This window comes from Acartia tonsa, chromosome 15 (genome assembly GCF_053477335.1).
Source record: "Acartia tonsa isolate MP-2025a chromosome 15, ASM5347733v1, whole genome shotgun sequence".
Taxonomy (NCBI): Eukaryota; Metazoa; Arthropoda; class Copepoda; order Calanoida; family Acartiidae; genus Acartia; species Acartia tonsa.
The window spans coordinates 22,257,837-22,285,226 of NC_137274.1; the positions used below are offsets into that span (position 1 = coordinate 22,257,837).

The window sequence follows — 27,390 nt, forward strand, 5'->3', positions numbered from 1 at the left end:
AAGTACAATATTATAAGCAAAGCAACTCTATAATTAAGTCCTAAAAATGTAAGTATGTCCATAAACATTATCCTGTATCAAGCAGTTTTTCAACAAATTTACTTACAATTTTGATTCGACTCTTATACATTTACATACTGATTATTCAGTTCTGACATCACATAAGTGTTAATATCCGTTTGTCCTGCCGTTTCAGAGCTTCGCTTTTATGGATGTTGTCATCCTTGTAATTGTATATTTAAATCTATTCTAACAAGGATGACAACATCCATGCATAAAAGCGAAGCTCTAAAAAGGTAGGACAGACAAACATTAACTTTTGTAACTTTTGTCAGAACTGAAAATGCAAAGTATTATAGTAAATTTGTTGCAAAACTTCTAAAATGAAGAATACTGTTTAAGGATATGCATACTTAAATTTTAATCCGAGTATTTTATCACATAAAAATTTGTTGTTAAAAAAGTTAAAAATCAACATGTTTAAAATGGATGTACGGACTTTCTAGTAATGATTATAGAGTTGCTACGCTTTCTAACTCCTACCTAACTTCTACAGGAATCAAATGCAAAGTTAGTAATGAATAGGACAATTCTAACATGCCTAAATTAACGAAAAAAGCTAATCGCAACGGACGGAGGATACAGTTTTCCAATACTTTTTATAATCTACTGTTTAATTCTTCTAGCTTTGTTTATTTAAGGCGAAGCTTTTCTATAATAAGGGAAGGTTTATCCGTCCGTCAATCCGTCCGTAACGGTTAGCTTTTTTTGTTATCATGGTCATGTTAGAATTGTCCTATCTATTTCAAACTTTGCATTTGATTCCTGATAAAATCATTTGATTACTAGGACAACAAAGTACAATGTTATAAGCGGAGCCTCTCTATAATCAAGTCCTAAAACTGTAAGTATGTCCTTAAACATTATTTTGTTTTCAACAAATATAATTTTATATATTTATATTCAGTTCTGACACTCTACATGTGTTAATGTTCGTTTGTCCTACTGTTTCAGAGCTTCGCTTTTATAGATGTTGTCATTCTTGTTTTTAAAAGCGAAGCTTTTCTATAATTAGGGTTGGTTGGTTCGTCAGTTCGTCCGTAACGTATAGCTTTTTTCATTATTTTAGGCATATTAGAATTTCCTATCAATTTCAAACTTTAAATGATGATTCCTGTAGTAGCAACTCTATAATTGTTACCAGAATGTCCATTTTAAACATGTTAATTTTTTACTTTTTTAACAAAAATTTTATATGTGATAAAATCATCCGATTGGTCTGATCTTGTATTACTAATTCCTATTACAATAAGGTACAATATTTGGAGCGAAGCATCTCTATAATCAATATTTGATCATTATTTGACTTCCTTTACTCCAAACAATTTTTAACTTCCATTTTCATTGATTAAACCCTTACAAACTCCGCCCATTTTTTCAGCAATTTAAAAACACAAGCCGATTGGGGTCAAGAATTTCCCATGCTCCACCCCTATACCATTCTCTTCTAAACAAGTATCCCAAAAGCTCCTTCCATTCTTTTTTTTTCCTCCCTAAAAAATCTTACCTGAGAAATCTCTATCCATTTAAAAAAAATAAAATCCTGTTGACAAGAATGCATTTAAAAACACAACAGAACTCCACACATTAATAAGTATTTTTTAAACCTTTTTATTAAAATCAATTCTGTTTCATTTCGACATCCTTTTAAGTCGGAATTATGCTCAACACTTTGAAATTTTAGCGCCCCTCTTTCCATAATGGGGGCCTTAAAATTTCAAGGAACTTGTACCGTCGCAACTTTTGCGTTACAGAAAAAAATATTTTGCATGGGTCATTTTATTTTTGCATAAAGGTTGCACAAGGTGGATGCAATGGCGAGATACAGTTATTTAGCCCTTTCTCCCTCAAGTATTTTACTCTAATTTCTTACCCCTTTTATTTTATATTTGGTTCCTATAACTATAAATCTGCTCCTAATATAAACTTCAAAAAATATTTGTGTGGACACACAAGCAGACAGCGGACAAACAGATGGACATACAGTCATACAGACATGCAGACAGATAGACAAAAAGAGAGACAGACAAGTAGAAAGACAGATATTTGCGAGCGAAAAAAAATAAAAAGAAATGAGCAATCTATCTCCAATAGCAACCGAGAAAATCATATGTCTTAGACACTTAGACAAGCAGGCAGACTGATATAAATAATCTAAAAGAAATCAGTAATTCATCTCCAATAGCAATCGAGAAAATCATATATAATATCTTCATTACAAAAGACAGAAGAAAAGACAGACAAAAAGACGGAAAGACACTCGGGCAGAGATCAGACAGACAAGCAAACAGATAGACACACACAGACATACATGCAGAGATGCGGACATAATGACAGATATGCAGAGAGATGGACAGACCGACAAGAGGGAAAAAAGTCATTTGAAAGTGAAAAAATCTTAAAAGAAATCAATAATTTATTTCCAATAGAAACGAAATTCATGACATTGCAACAGACAGAAGAAAAGACAGATGGACACACAGAAGGACAGACAGAGTGTTATGGCAACAAAGATAATATTGATAATAACTATTATTTTTAGTGGCGAAGCTACTCTATAATTCATTTTGAAGGTCCGTCCATCAGCCCATAACGCTAGGGAGAAATGGGATTTACTCATCTCCTATAAAAGTTAGAAAGCTAAAACTTCATGTTAACATTCCTTTTAATATGGAGCATAATTAAGTACAATGCGTAGAAAAAAACAAGAGCAAAAAAATGACAGAAGAAGGCAAAAACGCCCGACATCCTCCGGTCGATTAGGGTTAAATAAAGGATATTGTTTAAGGACCTACTTACATTTTTAGGACTTATAATAGAGATGCTTGTACTTTGTTGTCCTGGGAATTAATATTTCAAAAATTCGGATAAATAGGATAATTATATAACATATAAGATTATTGTCAAAAAGTAAAAAAAATAAACTGGGTATAAAATTTTAAGACTTAAATTAACCATGTTGAATTATCCCAAAAACTTGTGATTCACAAAACCACACTGGAGAATCACAATCTTTTTTTCATTTTTTTGGGGTGGGGGAGGGGGCGGGTATTGTAAAGTAGAGCCAAGAATTCTCTTATGTGTCTTACCAAATTATAAAAATACTCATTATTTCTCCTCCTTCTTAATTATTTTACAACACTACACTTTTGGTGTACTTGCACTTCCGCATATGTATCAAACTTTAAAAATCGTAACAAGATACCTTTACAATAACTATTCCATTCGCCCAAAAACACCATATATGTTCTAGTTACTTTGTTTTTTTTGCAAATCCGTATAATAGATTAATAGGATTTTTGTTTGGGTATCTCATTTTATGTCTGTACCGAAGGATCTCGCTAATTACTGAATTGATATGGTTATCCTTTACAAGGTAGCTTCTCATAGATCCAAGGAAGGATTATAACTATTTTAAGGGAGGGTACCACCAATCTCCCAGTAGATATCACCCAAAATTACCTCCCCAACATATTTTTTTTATTTTTAAATTTTCAATTAAAAGTGCGCAAGTGAATACATACTAATACTTTTATTATAAAATTAACGAATTCAATCTTTTCTCACCAGATTGAGGGGACTATATTTCTTTGATAGTAATTCTAAACAAGGATGGCAAAATTAACACTTGTAGAGTGTCATAACTAAGTGGGGGGGGGGAAGTTTTGACACATTTGCGTAAACTTGGTACCTAGGCTTTATCTTTGGACTGAGAGGATAGGTTATTAAAGATAAAATCATTCTTATAAGATTAATTTCACGAAGTTTTAAATTTTTTTGGATAGACCTCCAGGTTCACGAGCTGCAGGCCTCCAGGTGGTCTCAATACAGGTAAAAGTGAAAAAAAAAAATTTTTAAGTTACCGTTTATCTCATATAATGTAGGAAAATGTTTAATGTTAATTAGCTTCACTATTTTGAATTAACAAGGTAGAATCAGACAAAAATTTGATTTAAGCCTATAATTTTCCGATTTCGCTCTCAACCATTTTAAAGGATTTTCTTTATATTTCATTACATATTTGTGAACATTTCCAATTTCTAGTAGTAAAGCAGGTAAATACCCCCCCCCCCCTCTAAAATTAAAATTACTATCTTATATAGGAGCCGTTTAACATTGAACGATATAAAAGTAGCTAAAAACCTTCCTAAAAGCAGTCCGACCGCAATGGTTTACCTAATTATGCTACATATTGAAGGAAATTTTAAAATGAAGACTCATTTTATAAAAATATTTTATGGAGACAAGAAAAGTTTCAGACGTACAGACAAAAGGATATTTCGAATTATTGAGTAGCTTCGCTACTAAAATTGCTAAGTTTATAATATTATAATGTGAAGAGTGTCCCAGCAAGGTCATATGGAACTTATTAAATTTCCCGTCTTTTAAATCTCATGATTTGTAATTAGAGTATTTAACAATCATATGTCAAAAGAGAATACTTGAGCCAATAAAAGAATGTTGTTTTAATGGATATTTTTAGATGCGGCAATTTGTAGAAGAGGGAATATGATCTCATTGCTTTAAGACGTTTAGGCTAAGTGCATCAGGCCAAAGTGTTATTTGGAAAAGAGTAACAAAGGATATTTAACATTAGGGGAATCAGATTTCGGGGAATCCGTTTGTGGGAATCTAAACAGTGGGAATAAAATTAGGGAAATGTGTAGGATACCCCTGGCTGTTTATTCTGTTTGTTTATCAGTATGTCTGTCTGTCTGTCCGTCTGTTAGTACAGGCTTTCCCTAAGCCCTCAAATATCTATTTTTATGTTTCTTAGCTCAGAGTTAGAAAACATACGGTCACAACCCAGGGCTGTAGAGATAGATGTTTGGGTACCAGTATAAAACTTTGGGTACCAGTATAAAACTTTGGGTACCAATATAAAACTTTGGGTACCAGTATAAAACTTTGGGTACCAGTATAAAACTTTAGGTACCAGTATAAAATTTTGGGTACCAGTATAAAACTTTGGGTACCAGTATAAAACTTTGGGTACCAGTATAAAACTTTGGGTACCAGTATAAAACTTTGGGTACCAGTATAAAACTTTGGGTACCAGTATAAAACTTTGGGTACCAGTATAAAACTTTGGGTACCAGTATAAAACTTTGGGTACCAATATAAAACTTTGAGTACTAGTAAAAAATTTTGGGTACTAGTATAAAACTTTGGGTACCATTAGAAAACTTTGGGTATCAGTATAAAACTTTGGGTACCAGTATAAAACTTTGGGTGCCAGTATAAAACTTTGGGTACCAGTAAAAAACTTTGGGTACCATTATAAAACTTTGGGTACCATTATAAAACTTTGGGTACCAGTATAAAACTTTGGGTACCAGTATAAAACTTTGGGTGCCAGTATAAAACTTTGGGTACTATTGGAGAACTATGGGTACCAGTATAAAACTTTGGGTACCAGTATAAAACTTTGGGTACCAGTATAAAACTTTGGGTACCAGTATAAAACTTTGGGTACCAGTAAAAACTTTGGGTACCAGTATAAAACTTTGGGTACCAGTATAAAACTTTGGGTACAACTATAAAATTTTTGGTACCAGTATAAAATTTTGGGTACCAGTATAAAACTTTGGGTACCAGTATAAAACTTTGCGTACCAGTATAAAACTTTGGGTAAATACCATCTACAGGTATATATCCGTTGGATTAGAACCGGTTCTCAGTCATACTATCCGTATAATGTCCGCGGATAGCTGTCTATAATACGATGCTATAAATAAATATATATAACTCAGGGAAAAGACAATGGCCGATAAATCAAAACTTAAGGAAAGTCCCCAAAGTTATAAAGAAAGAGAAAAAAAGAGAGAGAAACGAGAGAGAGAGAGAGAGAGAGAGAGAGAGAGAGAGAGAGAGAGAAAGAAAGAGAAAGAAAAAGAAATAAAATAAAGTTGTTTAAAGGGTGTTGAAACAAATTAATCACACCGACGGACAGACAAACAGACATATAGACAGACAGACAAACAGACGGACAGACACACAAACAGACATATAGACGGACAAATAAACAGACATACCGACATCAATGACTTGTAAAAAAAGCTTAAATTTCGACACCTGAAAAATGCTTATTTTTACAATTTATTTTTAATGGCAAAGCTACTCTTTGTCTGTCTGTCTGTCTGTATGTCCCTAACATCATGAGAAAATTTAATTTTTTTGGTTGATATTGAAGATAGACGTCTGATTTTTCAGGTGTAGATTCTTTAAAACAATGAGCAGAGCTGGATCTTTAAAGCATTCTGAGTGGTAAGCCAAATCGGGGTGCGCCGAATTTCAGCCAATCACAGCGCGGCATATAATAAAATGCTGTGCTCTCATATAGGTGGAAAGTTGGCTCACCCCGATCTGGCGCACCACTTAAATGATTTAAAGATCCAGCTCAGTATATAATTTACTTCGTCCGTCCGTATGTGAGTAATGCGTCAAAAAATATAAATATTAAAACAGATATGAAATTATATGAACTGAACAACTGCTATTTAAATCACATTGTCCGTATGTCCATCCATTATTTATTTGATTGGTGCTTCGCTACTTATTTATGTTGTCATCCTTGTTTTTTACTTTCTTAAAACTCACTGACCACCTAAAAGCATTTTTTCGAGCATTTTTTTTCTCCCAAAAATTCTTTTATATTTTGTTTTCAAGTTCTCTAGTCAGCAAATCATGGATCTAAAGGGATAAGACACTGGCCCTTAAATTGATGTACATCCCCAATGATGATACACAAAATTACCTCTACTGTAAGAGGTTGAAACGTTTGCACACTCAACATAAATTCCCCAAAGTAATAAAGCCAACGATTAAGAAAACGTAATTATAAAACTTTGGGGACTAGTGTAATAAACAGCCCATTGTCCCCTCCCTCCCTGAGTTTGAAAATAGTCTATCATTGTTGTGAAATACTTTCTTGAAGTTAAAACAAGGATGACAATAGCCAAATTCTATAAAGGCATCCTATTTGCTGATTTTTAATCACATGTCATAAAATAAAGCTCTGCTATTGGTTGATATTGATTCATATGATATATATAAAGGCATCCTATTGGCTGATTTTTAGTCACGTGACAATATAAAGCCCTGCTATTGGTTGATATTGATTCATATGATATATATAAAGGCATCCTATTGGTTGATTCTTAGTCACGTGTAACAAAATAAAGCCCTGCTATTGGTTGATATTGATTCATATGATAAATATAAAGGCATCCTATTGGCTGATTTTTAGTCACCTGACGAAACAAAGCACTGCTATCCTATTGGCTGATTTTTAGTCACGTGTAACAAAATAAAGCCCTGCCATTGGTTAATAGGTCATTGTAGTGAAATAAAACAATACCCAAAGCAAACAAAATTCAGAGAGAGAGAGGACAATGGGCTGTTTATTACACTAGTTCCCAAAGTTTTATAACAACGTTTTCTTATTTGTTAAATTTGATTGTTTCATTAAGTTGAGTGTTTAAATATTTCTACCACTAATTCTAATCTACAGAGGGGTAATTTTGTGTATCATCATTGGGAATCCACATTGTCTTATCCCTTTAGATCCCTGAAAAAGTAGTATAATATCTGTCTGTTTGTCCGTCTGTCAGAAGCTTAAGATCTCGCACTCAAAAAAAAAAAACCTACCCTCTCCACATTTTACATAAAATTGGGTTGGTATTTTTATGGTAAGGGTGGAGATATCCTCCCACAAAATAGCTATAAACCTTCCCTGTTACTTTTATATAAGGATAATGATTAATTGAAAATTAAATTTTGGTTGTAAGTAATTTACAAGTCTTACCCCTCAAAAATATCCAAATTTTCTGCAATTTCAAAAGGAATTAATTTTCCAGAATGGCTTCAAAAACCAATTAATATCCGCTGGATAAGAACCGGTTCTCCGCCATTCTGAAAAATCATGTATCGCATCGTATTACAGACAATTTTCCACAAATATTAAAATCAAATTGATACCAATTTTGTTAGCCTTGGCCTTTGGCCTCTATGGGCTAACAAAACTGGTTTTAATTTAATATTTTCAAACACGTGGAAAGCTGTCTATAATACGATGCGATAAATATATATTCTGAATCACGGCCTCTGTTCTAATTTTAAAAAAACAAGGTCGGTGCCATTTTTATTTTTGTAATCCGTTAATTTATTTTTGTTGTGCCGACTTTTAGATCAAAGCTTCTCCAGAGTTTAGACGTAACGTTAGTACGTCCACTGTTGATTTTGATGTTTTTAATGGAGAATTTTTGGGTATAGTCCCTTTAGAGGCTACGCCTCTTAAGGGGCGTTTCATTGTATTTTCACAGTAGCTTTTGGTAGGTTAGATTAAGTTAGGTGATTGCCCTGTAGGGTTAAGCCATTGGGCCCGCAGGGTTAGAGCCCCCAGAAATAGGGGAAAAGCTACTGGGAAAATACGATGAAACGCCCCTTAAGAGGCGTTGCAACGAAAGGGACTATACCGAAGTTATTTTATCAAAGTAAAACTATAAAAATAAACGAAAATATATTCGAAGATTTTTATTATACTTATTGGAACATTTTATTTAATCTATTAATTTTAATACAGCGAAAACCTAATAATAAAAATTTTAAAAAACGACAATAAGTTTAAAATATCCCCCACCCCCCCCTCTCAAATTATATTCTATTAAAATCCAAAAACCCTGATTTTTTAAAGTAACTGAATGTAAATTGATTTTCTCTATATAAATATATATATATATAAATACTAAATATACCTTCCCGGGACCTATGAGAAGCTACCCTGTCAAGGAGAACCCGATTGGTTCAGCAGTTGTTACAGGCAGACACACAGACAAACAGACAGACACACATCCTGTTACTTTATTATAAGGATATAATAGAATAATCATCAAAATAAGAAATAGAATAATATATACATATATACAGGGTGTTTCAAATAAAACTGCGTTTTCCGGTTTTGGGAAACAGCCAGTAGGAGTATGAAAAAAATAATCATATGTCCATATTCTCTATAAAAATATGCATTGAACTTATAAAAGGTGTTTTTTAATATCTCCTAAAACAACACCACTTTTTAGAGCCCAAAGAATTTAAAAAGTGTGTGTGTTACTGTATTCGCGTAGAATTTTATGATATAACGTTGAATTAAAATCTTGTTTTTACTTGAAAACAACATTATAGCATGCACAACAAAATATTCTAATAATTACATTTAAAATTTATTTTAAAATACATTTTATGAAAACAAAAATCAATTTTCTTATTGCTTGAATTTTCATTCTTAGTATTAAAAATGTTCATTTTCGTTCATCATCCCTCCCCCTATTAATTAAGATATTGAAAGTGACTTGCTTTATTTTGTGGTATTCGGCAACCGTGAGCCATGTCTATGGCACCCCTGATCTGGGGTTCGCTGGAGGGTCAATGGCCCTCCCCCGAGTCCTGGGGAAGGGGTCTAGTGACCCCCTCCCTACGCTTAGAATTAATGATTTGAATCTGTCATGTTTATTATGGTTAACTGTATTCCTAATTCTCCCCCACCCTTTCCAGGGATGGGGGAATCATTATTGCCCAAACTGACCATTGTATATGTATTATTTATGCTTTCATGTTATGATTATTTATTCCTATCCATGTAATTATTGTTTGTTGTATATAGCTCCAGTATCTCTTAACCCTTCAATAAAGTGACAACTAAAAATAGATGTTGATTATTATCTAGTGAAAGCTAGAGAAGCGTAGCTTCTCTATAGTAAGGTGTCCACGTCTGTCACACTGCCGTAATCTAATTGAACTCCGGTGTCTGCCATTTATCCTCGGCGGATACCACAACTTTGGTGACAGCTGTGTGAGATTACGGTGAACCACAAGTGTAGAGCAGACGCGCATCTGAGGCTAAGGTACTCCCAGCAGTGAATCTGGCAAAACTGACGCAAGCAACCTGAATTACCCACCCTGGACAGCAAAGTTTAACTCTGCATCCGGCAGTTGTGGAAGCGAGACAGCGAAATCTGACGAATAACCGCGAGCAGCGCTGATATCTAACGGAGAATTGAGCGCCAAAAGGGCTGAAACAGGCCTGCGGACCGGCTGAAACAAGCCAAATAAGTGTAAACGGCTGGAAATAGGCCAACTTTACTGCAAGAAATAGCAGGATCCGAACCAGTGGCGCTAGCAGGACGGGACATTCCCTGCCGCCATCAGCCGGATTTGGATCAGCGGCGCTAGCAGGACGGGACATTCCCTGCCGCCGATAGGCTGAAACATGCCACATAACTGCAAGCTGCGAGCTAACATACGAGCGTAGTGCACCAGAACCGAGAAAAACTACGTCAACCCCGAGTATCCTGAGAAGCTACAACGCAGCCACCCACCTAGAAAACAGATATTATATCACATTTGCAGGGATTACCACCCTAGTGTGATGGCCAAACAATAGATTTATGAGCAGAGCTTGGCAAACAAATTGTTGTGTTGTGATAAATCTAAGAATAGAACAGGCTTGGATTACTGTGTATTGTGATAACAGCTAAAAATAGAACAGAGTTGGTAAACAAATCTGTTATGCAATTGTGATAAGGACAAAAATAGAAGCTAGATGTAATATAATCAAAACAATCTCAAGCCCACAACACAACAACAATACACCCCTTATTCCAAGGGAAAGGGAGGGGCTCAGGGTGATATAATAGATAAGCCTGAGATTAAGAAGAAAAGGCCCTATTACACCAGCACACATTTACCCCCCCCTCCCTCACAGGGGGAACGGACGGAGTTACCCCGTCCCCTCACGCGCTTCCCCCCTTCCTACCCACACTAGACTAAGTCCGTCTGTAGTGTGGAGCTAGCGATCGGATACACAGAGCGCCATTCACGGGTAGCGCAACAGAGTGCGGAAAATATCATAAATCCAACGGACGAAGCGGACCAATGAGAGAGCGAGTTGAGGGGTGAGAGCGCGTTTTCCCCGTGTGCGCGGATTGGACGGCGCGAACGCGCGTTACAAGGACAGGAGATTCCACGCACCCACACACACCCACACGCACACATTCACACCAGAGCGGAGCTACTCCATAGCATTTAACAGGGGTATTTTTAACAAATAAAGAATTGCAAGTTTCTTTCCTTCTAGCTCTAGTGTGATAAGGGAAAACCCAATCAGTTCCTGACAGCAGTTCAGACCCTCAACATCTATCTACCTCTACCAGCCTACCCTACAACCTCAACACCTAACTAGTGATAATTACAGCTAAGTTATATCTTTATAACTAAACTCCCAACCTAGTGATACAAACAGTGTTGGCTGTTAGGCTAGGAAGCCTTAAGTGACAAACCATTCAATTTGAGTACTGTATAACTTTGTGCCCGCCGTTTCACCGTTGACCCAATGGACCAGCATCAAGCCCCAGGAGGTGACCAAGCCCCAGGATGGCTCCAGGATGACCCTCAGCCAGCCCCAGCCGAGTACCGCAAACTGATGCTGAGCAATCTGCCGGAGTTTAGAGGGCCGCCCAAGCAATCCTGGTCGGCACATATCCGCAGACTTGAGATGTCATGGGCGGCTTACCGCGTACCACCTCATGATTCCCTCAACCGCCGCAACGCCCTACTACTGTCACTGGTAGGGCAAGCGGCGGAAATGGCGTCCCATCTGTTTGGCGAGGCAGGCCAAGCCTTGACCTACGAACAGGTCAAGACCGAGTGTGAGTTGCTATTTCGCCCTGCTTTTGAATCCCAAACGCTTAAACAAGCGTTTAGGGATTACAAGCAACACTCGACAGAACCTATACAAGCATACATATCAACTAAGTGTGCCTTGTATAGGGACGCCTTCAACCATGAGGATCTTGAGTTGTTGGTGGACGAATTAAATCGTGGAATTCGTAACGCCAATGTAAAACGCCTCATGATGAACCATGAAATTGCGAGTGTACCTGAGTACACTCGCAAGGCCATGTTCACCGTGACCATGGTTACTAAGCAGCTGAAGGAAGGTGTGTGCTTAGTGGACTCGACCGACGGGCTGACTGGATCTGCCTGCATCCAGTTGCCCCAATATGACGAGTCGGAGCCAATGGAGATTGGCTCCTTGGCTCCGGGCCTCCACCAGATGGGGAAGGTCGCTCCAGATGACAAGGTTCCAGGCCGCTGCTACCGCTGCCAGGGGAGAGGCCACCGAGCTCGAGACTGTCCAACGCCTGTGGAAGTTAGCCTAGAGGAGAGGCGCACCCAGCCACGCCGTGACCGTTCTGCCAAGTGTGAGCGTTGCCACTATGACGGTCACACGGCGGCCGATTGTAGAGCTGACTGGGCCCAGGTAGCCAGCCGCAGGCGCACCGCCGACAAGGGTGCCCCCTCAGGGAAGCCCAGCAGAGTGGCCCATATGGAAGGGAGCGCGCCCCCAGCACCACCACCGCAAGCAGCCGCCCCCAGAGCTGCCGATGGGATGCCGCAGTTCGGGACTGTCCCAGCTAGGATCAACGTACTGGGCGGCGCGGCTGAACCCAACCGGGTTGGCCTAGGCTTCAGTCTTAACCATCTGGGGCCAGAGCTAGTACAGCCCAACAACATAGCCGAGCCAGAGGTGCTGAGGCCCCAGCCTTTCAGCCTCAACATGATGGAACCTGCCCGACTGAGCCTACCCAGCAAGAGTGGAGGGGCGCTGCCCAGCGTCCCTGAGACGGTGTATGGGGAGGCCCTGGCAGCCGCTGAGCGAGAGAGGCAGGAGGTGCTAGCCAGCACCTCTGCATCGATGTATGGGACGCCACCCGGCGTCGCCACCTGGGATGATGGGGGGGTGCTATCCAGCGCCTCCCACCTGGTGCCTGGGGCGACAACCGTCGCCGCCACCGAGATACCTGGATCCTGGAACGAGCCAGCCTCCAACCTGATGTCTGGGGCGACAACCGTCGCCGCCACCGAGAGACCTGAGTCCTGGAACGAGCCAGCGGTCCCAGAGGAAGGGGTGACACCCGTCACCCCCAGCCAGCCAGCGCCACCAGCCTGCAGGGAGAGCCCCGCTACATGCCAGCCAGCGCCACCAGCCTGCAGGGAGAGTCCAGCTACATGCCATCCAGAGCCCTCTACCAGCCAAGGGAACCCAGCTGCTCACCATCAGGATAAGTTGAATTTGTTAAATGTGTTGTATCCAAAACCTTGTAAACACCCAGCCTTGCCTGTGCCCCCCGCACCTGAGGCTGGGGAGATTGAAATTTGGGAAAATAAGGACTTGCCTGTGCCACATGCACCTGAGTTCCTAGGGCAGGGGAGGGCATTGAGTAAGGGCGAGCCTGTGCCACATGCACTTCAGCCCCATGCCACTGGGCATGCCGTGGACCAGGGAAGGGAGCACTTAGGGCTAGGGGAGCCGACACCCAGGCAAGTGCCAGTCGCTTGCCAGTCTGTCATTGGGGAGGGTATCGGGGTGCCTCGGCCGCATACAGATAACGCTCAATGGAAAATTGTATCTAGCCAGGAGCAGCCCAGCCGTGTCCAGTCCCAAGAAGCAGCCGTGACCAGCGCCGGAGATCCCCAGCCGCGTGTACGAGGAAGATGGTTACCTGGAAGCCTCTCCCATTGGTGGATGGTCCTGTGGGGCCTCCTGCTGGCAGCCGTGTGGCCTACAACCAGCTACGTCCTGGTGGGGTGGGACTGTGCCAACCCCACCCATGTCACGTCTTATAATAAAGAGAAGATGTGTGACACGGAGCCCCTACACCAGGAGGTGCCCCTGGGCCATGACATACACGTCTTGCAGCAAGTCAAGGTGAGGGAAACCACTGGGTTCAGCTGTCAGCTCACCGTGTCCCAGTGGACATTCAGGTGTGGGGTATGGGGTCACCTCAAGGTGACCTCGGTCCCCACCCTCATGAGGCCAACCAAGATAGACCCAGAAGCGTGCCGAGACCTGGCCAGGAACCGAGTATACACGTTGCCAGGCAAGACCCAGCCACTGACGTTCCAGCTGAACCACCCCCTGTTCTTCACCATCGACATGGTGGGCGCCCTCGTCAACAGCCCCGAGGGGGTGGGTTGCGAGGGGGAGGACGTCCACTTTGAGGGCCAGCTCTACCGCAATGAATTAGTGCTCCAGGAGCGGCGGCTGCTGGTCAAGGAGGAGACCTATGTGGTGGAGGATGGACGGGTGGAGTCCCAGTCTGACCACCTGACCCTCGAGTGTCCCCATTCTGAGCTGTCCTGTATCACTGGGGAAGCAACCTACGTGTGGGACCACCTGGGAAGAGATTGCCCCTTGAGGCTGATCCGCAGCCTCCAGCCCAGCCTGGTGAGGGAGGCATATCTGGTTGACCATCAGGCCCAGTTTTTCATCAACATGACCAACCCCACCTCAATTGTGAACTGCGACTTCGAGGCCCATGCCACCAACCATCCAGCGTTGTTCGTGGCAGCTGACCCAGCCGCGGCTGCGCTGCCCAGAGTGTCGGCCAGGGATGTTGACGTTCCCCGTCAAGCACAGATCCATGCAGGTTATATTGGGTTTACTCTGGAAACGCGCATGAGAAGCACTGCAGCAGAAGAAGTAGCGGCCAACTGCTGGAAGCTCCAGCAACTAGATCCGGCCCACCCGGTGCGTGTCCAGGGGAGCACGTTCTCGGTACTGAGGGGAGACATCCTGCTGCAGCTGACCTGCCAAAGGCACAAGTATGTTGTCCGCGAACACAAGGAGTGTTGGGACAAAGTGCCAGTGGAGCCCACAGGTTTTGTAGACGCTGTGACACGGGTATACAGTGAGCACGCCACCAAGATTCCCTGTTCCTCCACCTACCCCCTGACTGTGCACGCGGAGGAAGGCTGGATAGAGTTAACCCCTGCTCCCAAGAAGAGGCCACCCCCGCTGGATACGCCTAAGCAGTTGTTGACAGAACCCTTAGATGACTTCAGTTCAGGTGGTTTGTATTCGCAGGCTGAGCTGAACGACTGGCAACAACTGCTGGCGTTCCCAGCATACAAGAGTGCCATGCTGACCGGCCTATCCTATGGCTCCTGCGTTCAGCAAGGCAGCTGTTCGGCCACAGGAGACCATGGGATAGTGTCCTACAACATTGACCGACTGGCGGAGGAAGGAGAGGCAGCCCTGGATGTCTGGGCAGGATTTAGACAAGCCATCCACGAGTGGGGAGATGGCGCCGCCATACTGTGCTTGATGTTGCTGATCCTCAAACTGCTGGGGGACCTAACCATTATTTCTCTGGCAGCAGCACAAGGAGGAGTCCGGGCAGCCCTGAATGCGATATCACAAGTGTTCCTGTACCATCCAGCTTTGTATAGGAAAGCGCTGGCTAGAGCCAGGCTCAACCATGCCAAGTCCCGGGACTTTTCAGTGGACTGGGATGCCATTCCCATCGGCAGGGAAGCAGCCGAGGAAATGGTGTCTATGAAATCAACTGACAGCGGGCATGACCGCCCAGGTAGGCCAGGACCGCCCTCCGGCAGACCCCGCGGCCCCTCAGGAGGACAGGCCGCTGTTCAGACAATCAACCTGGCAGCCAGTGCTCCAGCCGCTGCCAACAACAACCCGCAGGCCCCACTGCTGACCGTTCCAGCCACAACTGTGCCACCAGCAAACCTGATACCTGCCGGCACTGACCAACGTATCCAACCCAAGTCAGCCTCTGCCTTCTATCCCACATTGGGAGCCCATCAACCCTAAGAAGATACTCACCACTAGGATTCCATTGAATCATTATCGTTTGTATATATTTTAGCCCTAAGGAGCGGGCCGAAGGCCTCAACCACTGTCGGAAGTCTGATAGGGAAACCACCTCCCAGCCTTCCGAGGGGAGAGTTGTGGTATTCGGCAACCGTGAGCCATGTCTATGGCACCCCTGATCTGGGGTTCGGTGGAGGGTCAATGGCCCTCCCCCGAGTCCTGGGGAAGGGGTCTAGTGACCCCCTCCCTACGCTTAGAATTAATGATTTGAATCTGTCATGTTTATTATGGTTAACTGTATTCCTAATTCTCCCCCACCCTTTCCAGGGATGGGGGAATCATTATTGCCCAAACTGACCATTGTATATGTATTATTTATGCTTTCATGTTATGATTATTTATTCCTATCCATGTAATTATTGTTTGTTGTATATAGCTCCAGTATCTCTTAACCCTTCAATAAAGTGACAACTAAAAATAGATGTTGATTATTATCTAGTGAAAGCTAGAGAAGCGTAGCTTCTCTATAGTAAGGTGTCCACGTCTGTCACACTGCCGTAATCTAATTGAACTCCGGTGTCTGCCATTTATCCTCGGCGGATACCACAATTTATTAATATGCACAGTATTAAAAGAGATCTTTTATGAAAAATGACTTTGCCATAGAGAAATAGAAAAAAACAAAATTTTGAATAATCTAAAAAGCTCTTTGCATGAGGCCAAAAAAAGAAAATATGTAAAAATCTCAAATGGGGAAATTGATTTACCCTTTTACTACTTTAATATTGTACTTTTAAACCAAAATGTTACAAAATAAATAAGTTAATTGAATCTAATAGTTATCACAGTTTTAGAATGAGGCATTTTTACCCTACATGTACTTATCAGTACAGCCACATTTTTAGAGATATCAAAAAACACCTTAAGTAAATGTTATGTACATTTGTACAGAGAATATGGTTATATAATTATTTTTTTCATACTCCTTCTGGTTGTTTCCCAAAACCGGAAAACGCAGTTTTTTTTTGAAACACCTTGTATATATATGTATATAAATTCTTAAATATCACTGTATTGCACCTTATTCTATTTCTTATTTTATTAATTATTCTCTATCTGCCCTACTTTGTTTTTTTTGTTATTTTTTTTTTTGCAAATCTAGCAGACAATGAAATTTTTGGCCAGATTTTTTTCTTTATTTTCAATTAATCCTTTTATGTGTTTATTTATTTCGCTGTAACTCTCATTTTTAAGAGCGAAGCTTTTCTATAATTAGGGTCTGTCCGTCCGTCCATCAGTCCGTCACAGTTAGCTCTCTTCGTTAATTTAGGCACGTTACAATTGTCCTATCGATTTCAAACTTTGCAGGATGATTCTTGTAGTAGTAAGGTACGATTTAGAAAGCAACTCTATAATCGTTACCACAATGTCCGTATGTCCATTTTAAACGAGTTGATTTTTAACTGTTTTAACAACAGTTTTTCATGTGATATAATTATCCTATTCATCTGATTAATTTTTCAATTAATCCTTTTATGTGTTTGTTTATAACACTTATTTTTTCTTAGGAGAATCTTTTCTATAATTATAGGGTAGGTCTTTCCGTCTGTAACGGATAGCTTTTTTGTTAATTTAGACATGTTAGAACTGGGGTATAGTCCCTTTCGCAACATCGCACCTTATGGGGCGATTTTTCGTGTTTTTCACAGTAGCTTTTCTCCTATTTCTAGCCCCTGCAGGGAAAATTAACTAACCCTGTGGGGCAGTCACCTAACCCAATATAACCTAACCTAACCTAAATTAACCTATAAAAAGCCATTTTAGAAATACGACGATTCGCCACTTATAGGGGTGATGTTACGAAAGGGACTATTCCCTAGAATTGTCCTATCGATTTTAAACTTTGCATTCTGCTTCCAATAGCAATAGGGTACAATTTAGAAACCGTAGCAACTCTATAATCGTAACCAGAAAGTCCGTACGTTCATTCAAAACATGCTAATATTTAACATTTTTGACAACAAATTTTTGTAATTTATAATTATCCTATTCATCTGATTTTTGGATTACTGATTTCTATTACCACAAGGTATAATGTTATAAGCAAAGCATCTCTATAATAGAGTCCTTAAATGTTTATCCCTTTATCTATCTATATATCTAATATTTATCCATTCCTCTAATTATCTATATTTATATATCTATTCACTTAAAAGTAAAACAACATTTTATCTTAATTTTTATTTTCTTTTACTCAGAGTTTCATGCTTCTGCAATCATCAGAAAGAAAGATACTATTTTTTTATTAAAAATAAATACGTAGATTTTTTACAAATGTTTTAGAGGTTTTTTAAAAAATTGTATTACAATATATCTATCTATCCTTCTATCTATCCTTCTATCTATCATTCTATCCTTTTATCTATACTTTATCTATCCCTTTAACTATTCATCTATCTATATATCTATTTATATATCTATATATCCTTCAATGTATCATTCTATCTATCTGTCTATCTATTTGACTATCTATCCTTCTATCTATCCTTCTATCTGTCTATCTATGTTTCTATTCATCTATCTATCTATCCTTCTATCTATCCTTCTATCTATCCTTCTATCTATCTATATATCTAATATCTATCCACTTACTATCCATCCCTCTAATTACTATATATCTATCTATTCATATATCTATCTATCTATCTATGTATCCATCAAGCTATCTATTCATCTATTTATCTATATATCCATCTATTCCTTTATCTATCTATCCTCTTATATTTCTGTCTATCTATTCATCTACCTATCCTTCTATCTATTTGTCTATCTATCTATCTATCTATCCATTAATCAAACCATTTTTCTATCTATCTATATATTTCTATTCTAAATTTCTATCAATAATCTATACCTAACTAATACTGAATATAATACAATACGATACATGATTTTAGAGTATGGCTTAGAACTGGTTCTAATCCATCGGATATTAATCGGTTTCGAAGCCATACTGAAAATATATTTCTCCTTGTATGCTTTTGTTATTATCATATCGTATTATAGACAACTATTTCCGGATATGATGCGGATAGTATGGCTGAGAACCGGTTCTAATCCGGCGGATAATTAATCGGATTACTAACCTGAAGGACGCGAATCTGTTCCTCATAGCGCCGGAATGCCGCTGAAATTATTCACAATCAATCAATCAATAATTAAAACTTAGATAGATAGATAGAAAGATAGATAGATAGATGGATAGATAAATAGATAGATAGATAGATAAATAGATAGATAGATAGAAATATAGATATGTAGATAGATAGATAGATAATTATATAGATAAATAGATAGATAGATAGATAGATAGATAGATAGATTGATGAATAGATAGATAAATAGATAGATAGATAGATAGATAGATAGATAGATAGATAGATAAATAGATAGATAGATAGATAGATAGATAGATAGATAGATAGATAGATAGATTGATGAATAGATAGATAGATAGATAGATAGATAGATAGATAGATAGATAGATAGATAGATAGATAGATAGATAGATAGATAGATAGATAGATAGATAGATAGATAGATAGATAGATAGATAGATAGATAGATAGATAGATAGATAGATAGATAGATAGATAGATAGATAGATAAGTAGATAGATAGATAGATAGATAGATAGATAGATAGATAGATAGATAGATAGATAGATAGATAGATAGATAGATAGATAGATAGATAGATAGATAGATAGATGGAAAGATGGATAGATGGATAGATGGATAGATGGAGAGATGGAGAGATAGATAGATAGATAGATGGATATTTGGATAGATGGATATTTGGATAGATAGATAGATAGATAGATAGATAGATAGATAGATGGATTAATTAATAAATTAATCGTGGGCTTAAAAACTCAAAAACTATATCACGATTCTAATCGTAAATAGACTGACACCATTTTAGTCAGTTTGACTTCGAAATCGCGTTTGATTAATTTAAGGGTTCCAGAACAAACGCAGGAGTCCCAAAAGCAGATGTGGACAAACGCAGGTGTGTTAAAATATTAATTCAATTAAGTATTGCTATACAGATTAGGTTAGGTTAAGATATCAATGTACAAATAAGCCCCCCGCAGGGGTTAGGCATTGAAAAAACACTAAAAGAGGGTCTAAAATAGGTTAGGTTAGGTTAATTGTCCACTCCTGCGTTTGTTTACTCCTGCGTTTGGGACTCCTGCGTTTGTCATAGGACCAATTTAAGGATGACAACATTAAAAAATGATGATAAAGCCAAAAATGACGTCATACAAAACAAATGACCAATAATAGGCAGTATACATTTAAATATTTATAAAAATATTGGATGTGTTTTTGCCAGTGTTGGATGTATTTATGGCAAGAGAATCGATTTTACTGTCATTTACACAGTAAAAAATCAGTTTGTCATAAATACATCCATTGCACTGGCGAAAACACATCCACTGTAATTTTGCTGGATGTGTAAATGGCAGTCCCGACTCATTGTAAAACCCATTAGGTGAATGTAAAATTAGGTAAAATTCTTAGCATTAGTATTCTTACTGAATTCAAAATGTCGTATTCCTAACTATTTTAAAAGTCGAATTCTTACACATTCTAAAATGTCGTATTCCTACCTATCATAAACAGTCGTATTCTCCACCTATTATCAAATGTCATATTCCTACATAATTCAAAATGTCGTATTCCTAACTATTTTAAAATGTCGTATTCCTACCCATTCTAAAATGTCGTATTCTTACCTATTATGAACAGTCGTATTATCACCTATTATCAAATGTCGTATTCCTACATAATTCAAAATGTCGTATTCTTAACAGATTCAAAATGTCGTATTCCTACCTGATTCGGATGAACCAGAGCCTTCCACCTTGTAGTCAGTGTGGGTCGTTACTTTGCCGTCGGCATCGGTCTACAAACAAGTAAGTTTCTACCATGTAGTTTTCAAAGTAAGGATAGTTATTTCTTGCATCGTATTATAAACAGCTTTCTGCGGATATAAAAAGTACAAATATAAGATTAAAACCAGTTCTTATATTTGTAGAAAACTGGATATAATACAATGCTAGACTTATTTTTTTCACGTGGATGAGAACCGGTTCTAAGCCACCGTTTCGAATAAATACGAGAATAGTTATGTCTTGTATTGCTTGAAAATCAATTAATATTTAGTGGTTTAGCACCGGGTTCTCAGCCATACTGGAAAGTTATGTATTGCATTGTATTATATCCAGTTTTCTTATGTAGACATTTGGGGAGATTACAACCACCCTCCCAAAAAGTAAATGTTACTAGAAAAAAAATGCTTCCCCCTCCCCCATAGAAAAGAATATTTCCTCTTTTTTTAAAACTAAAATTGAAAAGGAGGAGGGTAACTCCCCCATCGCCCACCCCCCTTTTCAAGTGTCATTAAAGGGCTCTAAGAGGAAAGTAGTTTTGAGAAAGCCTAAAATGTCACATGTGACGTCATAAAAATCCATCTCTTTCTTGGGGGTTTCCTTTCCCACTTCTCATCTCATCCTTCCTTTTTATAAGTATTTTTATGACGTCACATGTGTTATTTTAGACTTTCTCCTAAGCTGGATCTTTAAATCATTTCAATGGTGCGCCAAATCGGGGTATGCCGAATTTCAGCCAATCACAGCACAGCATTTCGTAAAATGCTGTGCTCTCATTGGTGGAAAGTTGGCTCACCCCGATTTGGCGCACCACTAAAATGATTTAAAGTTCCAGCTATAGTTTTCAACAATGTGGTAGAAACTTTCTCGCCTTCATAATCATGGTCTTGGTCGTTTTCCTCATGCGAGAGGAGGAAGAAGAGTCTTCTGCCATGCCTCTGGCAGAGGCGGAGATGGCGAGAGCACGCCCTGACATCCTGAAAAATTTAATTTTGATTGGTTTCACAAAATTAATTATCTATAAGATGAGAATAAGGTGTTGCAAATATTTGTAGCATTTAATTGCAATTTCCTTGCAAAAAGAACTAGAGGTGGAGATGGCGAGAGCACGCCCTGACACCCTGAAAAATTAAAAAGATTGTTATTTTTTTTCTCGTATTCATCCAAATCCGGTTCTCATCCCTACAAAAAATTATGTCTAGCATCAAATTATATCCAGTTTTCTACAGATATAAAAATGTATAATTATAAGATTAAAACCATTTTTTTACACCCAAGATGCGGAAGGCACGGGCTATAATTTTAATTATACATTTTCTATCCGTGGAAAGCTGTTTATAATTCAATGCGAGAAATAACTATTATTTTAGCTATGAAAGTACTAGATAAATGTTAAACAATAATTTTTGTTTTCACACAATGATTTTTTGTTTCTTCTAAGATGAAAATAAGGAGTTGCAAATTTTTTGCAATTTCCTTGCAAAAAGAACTAGATATGATAGAAGGTTTAAACTTTAACTTCACTTTTAAACTTTTTGAATTTAGATTAAAGTTAATAGTTGAAAAGTTTGAACACTTTTACTTTTATAAAACAACCTTTAAACCCAAAGTTTTTAAGCCAACAAATGACAAAACATGTTTATAAACTGTGCAGGTTCAGTAAAATTTACCAGGGATCTAAAGGGATAAGACAATGGCTGACTAATTGATGTACGTCCCCAATGTTAATACAAAAAATTACCCCTTCTGGAGATTACAATTACGTATTTAATAGACCAACCAATCAGAATTTATTAAAAGTCCTTAAAGTTGTTAAGCCAATGAATAAGAAAACGTTATTATAAAACTTTGGGGACTTGTTTAATAAACAGTCCATTGTCCCCTCTCTCTCTCTAATAATTTTAGTCTAATGTCCCCTCCATGTATGTAAGCAGAGAGAGAGAGGACAATGGGCTGTTTATTACACTAGTCCCCACAGTTTTATAATAACGTCTTCTTATTCATTGGCTTAACAACTTTGGGGATTTTACTTAATTTAGATTGCTTGTTTTATTAAGTAAGGTGTTCGAACATTTCATTTTCATCTACAGAAGGGATAATTTTGTGTATCATCATTGGGGAGATGTACATCAATTTATCGGCCACTGTCTTATCCCTTTAGATCCCTGAGTGTTAAGTGGCTTCTGTTTGAAAGTATAAAAATTCTTTACTTTGGCCGTCTGCCAAAATAAAATTTAAACTATTTTTCCAGGGTACGACAGCCGCGCCCTATCCGCATCTTAACCGCGCCCTAACCGCCCATAAGCCGCTCCTATTTGAAGCTTTATAAAAATATCTCAAAAAATCAGCCATGTGACGTCATAAAAATGAGGGACGAGAGGAGAGGAAAAGTGGGAAAGAAAATCTCAAAAAAAAATATAGATAATCCCTAATTTTTATGACGTCACATGGCTGAAGATCATTTTTTCTATAATATATATAAAAGTAGCAGGATGTCTCTGTGTCTGTTTAGATCTCGATAACTGCTGAACCAATATGGTTCTCCTTTAAATAGAGCTCTTATAAATCTAGGAAAGGTTTAAAACTTTAAAAGAATCCCCCCCCCCAAAAAAAAACTTTTAAAAACTTAAATAGAAAGTCGACAAATCCCTCCTCTTTAACTTAAGTGCCCCTAGAAGCCTCTTGGGGCTTAGCCGCTCGTAGCTATATATTATCAAATTCCATGCGTCGTAAAGGTGCGGCTGACGATCCCTGGCACTGCGTGAATTACTTATTTATACATTTGGAAAGCGCGCAAGGACAATATTCTCATAATTAGCGCAGGATAAGGGAGAGAGGTGACATTGGCTGTAGATTAAACAGCTCAAAAACTTTGGTTGGTTGGTGCCCAATCTTTTTAATCTACAGAGGGAGTGATTTTGTTTCTCGTATTCATTCGAATCCGGTGGATAGGAACCGGTTCTCATCCATACGAAATAAAAACTATGTCTAACATCGTATTATAAACAGCTTTCCGCGTATATAAAAATGTACAATCAAAAGATTAAAACCAGTTTTTTTAACCCGTGCCTTCGGCATCTCGGGGCTAAAAAAATGGTTTTAATCTCATAATTGTACTTTCTATATCCGCGGAAAGCTTTTTATAATACGATGCGAGAAATAACTATTATAATCATTGGGGGAGGGGGAGTGGGTGTTCATAATTTTATCGTCCATTGTCTTATCCCTTAGGATCCATGCAGGTAAATAATTTTATAACGAAGAATGATAAATATGTTTAACAATTAAAATATTTTTTACACTTTCTGATATATTTCTTTCTTTCTTTCTCTCTCTCATTCTTTCTCTCCTTCTTTCTATCTGTATTTCTCTTACACTTTCTCTTCCTCTCTATTTCTCTCTGTCTCTCCATCTCTCTCTATCTCATTCTCTCTCTATCTTTCTCTCTAAACTCTATCTCTCTATCTTACTCTCTCATCTCCCTCTCTCTCTCTCTCTCCATCTTTCTCTCTCAGCTCCCCCTCTCTATCTCTTTCTATCTTCCTCTCTCTTTCTCTATCTATCTCTGTCTCTCATCTTTATCTTTCTCTCTCTCTACCTATCTCCCTCTCTCTCTATCTCCCTCTCTTTCTCTCTCTCTCTTTCTTTCTTTCTTTCTTTCTTTCTTTCTGTGAAAATACTACAAAACCCCCCACTTCGTTTTTTTTCCCATGGTCCAATTTTTATATTTTTACATTTATATTTATTAGTAATAAAGCCATATTTAGTAAACTATGTCCCTTTTGTGGCAACGCCCCTTAAGGGGCAATTCAACGTATTTATAAAATAGCTTTTTATAAGTTATTTTAGGTTAGGTTAGATTATATTGAGTTAGGTGATTGCCCCACAGGGTAAAGTATTTGGCCCCGCAGGGTCTAGAAATAGGAGAAAAGCTACTGTGAAAAGCATGAAGAATCGCCCCTTAAGGTGCGTTGCCACACTAAAGATAAGACAATGAACGATAAATTGATATACATCCCAAATAATTATCCCTTTATGTATATTACATTATTGAAAAGTTTGAAACCAACCAATCAAAAATTAATATAAGTTCCCAAACTTTTGAGCTAACAAATAAGATATTGTTGTTATAAAACTTTGGGTACAACTTTAATTTACAGTCCAATGTCCTTATTGGTAAAAATACTTGAATAAATTTTAGGATTTTAGTTTTAACAGATCATGATTCTGCACCAGAAATGAAATAGCTTTTTTATAATTAGGGTCGGTCAGTCCGTTTGCCGTCCGTTAGTCCGTGACGGATAACTTTTTCATTAATTTAGGCATGTTACAATTGTCCTATCGATTTCAAACTTTGCATGATGATTCCTGTAGTAGTCAGGTATCGCAGTCCCAAATCACAATGTAAAATTGAATTGCTTAAAAATTTTATACTTTTATATATAATTCTTTAAGACTATATTTTTTAATATATAAAATATTGTTTGAAAATTTTGAATCAAAATTAAATCAAAGTGCATAAAGTTTTTGAGCCAAGAAATATGTCCCCTCAAATATATAAAAACAAGGATGACAACATCCATAAAAGCAAAGCACTGAAACGGTAGGACAAACGGACATTAACACTTGTATACTTTCAGAACTGAATAATCAGAATATATGTAAATGTATAAGAATCGAATTAAAATTGTCTTGAAAAACTGCTTGATACAGGATAATGTTTATGGACATACTGACAATTTTAGGACTTGATTATAGAGTTGCTTCGCTTATAACATTATAGTTTGTCGTCCCAGGAATCGATATACCAAAAATCAGATCAAACGGATAATTAGATCACTTAAATTTTGTTGTTAAAGAAGTAGAAAAATCAACATGTTTAAAATTGACGCACGGACATTCTGGTAATGATTAAAGAGTTGCTACGCTTTCTAAATCGTACCTAACTACTACAGGAATCATCGTGCAAAGAATGAAATCGATAGGGCAATTCTAACATGCCTAAATTAACGAAAAAAGCTATCTATCTCGGACGGGCGGACCGACCCTAATTATAGAAAACCTTCGCTTTTTAAAAGTTCACGATTAATTAGTTTATAGACTTTAAGCTAACCCTACATTTAAGGGAGGGAGGAGATATTGGACTGTAAATTACACTAGTACTCACATTCGTTGTACTAAAAAATTTGGGTACTCATATCAAGATTCATTTTAACTATGAGTATTACGATAATATTACTTTACAAAAGGGGTGGTAAATTTGTTTATTATAAATGTGGGGGTTGGGCAAATTTAACATCCATTGTTTCATACTTTGATAAATCTATTGGCCAAGCTTTACCCCATTGATTATACACAAAATTACCCCTTTTGTAGATTAAAATTAATGGTTGAAACGTTTGAACACTAAATCTGATGAATCAAAATTCACTAAAGTCCCCAAAAAATGTCAAGCCAAAACTAATAAGAAAACGTTATTATAAAAACTTTGGGGACTAGTGTAATAAACAGCCCATTGTCCCCTCTCTCTCTCTCTCTGGCACTTTCTCACCTTTTATAATAATGCAAAGAACTGTAAAAATAGAAGAGTAAACTGTGCAACAGTAATATTCTCACCTAGCTAAACTGTGCTGGTCTGGGAGGGGTGTGTGTACTAGACTAACATATAGTCACTGTCAGCGGGGGCGAGCTGGAATTCCCCCCCCCCCCTATCATCCTCCGAGCACCCTATAAAATCCCCCCCCCCTTATCACAACACCCTATTAAATCCCCTCCCCCTCCCACACAACACGACCTCATATTTTAGTAATCCTTATAGGCAGCAGGGACATGTAATAGGCCGCTCTCCCCTACCCCACTCTGACCCTCCTGAAAAAATTATCCTTTCTCCTCAGGGCCCAAGAGATAAGTATAATTTCTGGATCATGGAAAGAACAGAGCTGGATCTTTAAATCATTTCAATGGTGCGCCAAATCGGGGTGCGCCGAATTTCAGCCAATCACAGAGCGGCATTTCATAAAATGCTGTGCTCTCATTGGTGGAAAGTTGGCTCACCCCGATTTGGCGCACCATTGAAATGATTTAAAGATCCAGCTCAGATCTATAGTATAGATGTATATACAGGCAACTGCCTCCCTTGATTTTTCAATGACCTCTTTTGTCTGCTTCTAAATTATTTTCTGCTTCTTGGCTGTGTTAATATAAGTGACACCATTGGTTAATTTTCAATGGCCCAATAGAAAGGTTGCCACAAGGTGGTTGCGATGGGGAGATGCAGTTATTTAACCCTTTCTCCCTCTAGTGTTTTACTCTAATATGGAAAGGAAAAGAAGTAGCGGATTTTGTCATATTTGCACAGTAACTTGATAGGTTATTTTTAACTTATACCGATAACAAAATTATTTTGAAAAAAGTCATGAAAACTATACGTGTTTTCAGCTGTTGCTAAGTGGCAACATATGGAAAATCAACACTTGTTGGTTATAACTTATATCTGGGTTATTTTAGGTTTAGGTTTAAAAAGCTTATGAAAATGCAACAAAGGCCACTAGTTACTTTGTTTTCTTTCCATGATAGTAATTTTTAATTAGTCTTTACAAATAAAACATTAAGAAGATTTGTATGTCCATTAATACAGATTATGGTCAACCGCCCCTGAAATTTTCATAAATATTTAGTATTCGTACTGTGTAGGTTTTAA

At 38.2% G+C, this 27,390-nt stretch overlaps 1 protein-coding gene across 7 annotated transcripts in view; it reads right to left on the reverse strand.

Annotated features, from left to right (window-relative positions):
* LOC145306845 (paramyosin-like) overlaps positions 1 to 26,396 on the reverse strand; it is a 46,918-nt gene extending 20,522 nt beyond the window's left edge. For 6 of the 7 annotated variants that reach the window (XM_080149165.1, XM_080149161.1, XM_080149164.1 and 3 more), the window contains exons 1-4: positions 26,307 to 26,396; positions 21,562 to 21,667; positions 20,635 to 20,704; positions 18,880 to 18,920 (exon numbers count right to left, since the gene is read on the reverse strand). In XM_080149165.1, the coding sequence (XP_080005291.1) occupies positions 18,880 to 18,920; positions 20,635 to 20,704; positions 21,562 to 21,666 (216 nt within the window). In that variant the 5' untranslated portion in view covers position 21,667; positions 26,307 to 26,396. Of the gene's footprint in view, positions 1 to 18,879; positions 18,921 to 20,634; positions 20,705 to 21,561; positions 21,668 to 26,241 lie in introns of all 7 variants that reach the window. The other variant, XM_080149163.1, reaches the window with a different exon arrangement.
* Positions 26,397 to 27,390: the final 994 nt, after the last annotated feature.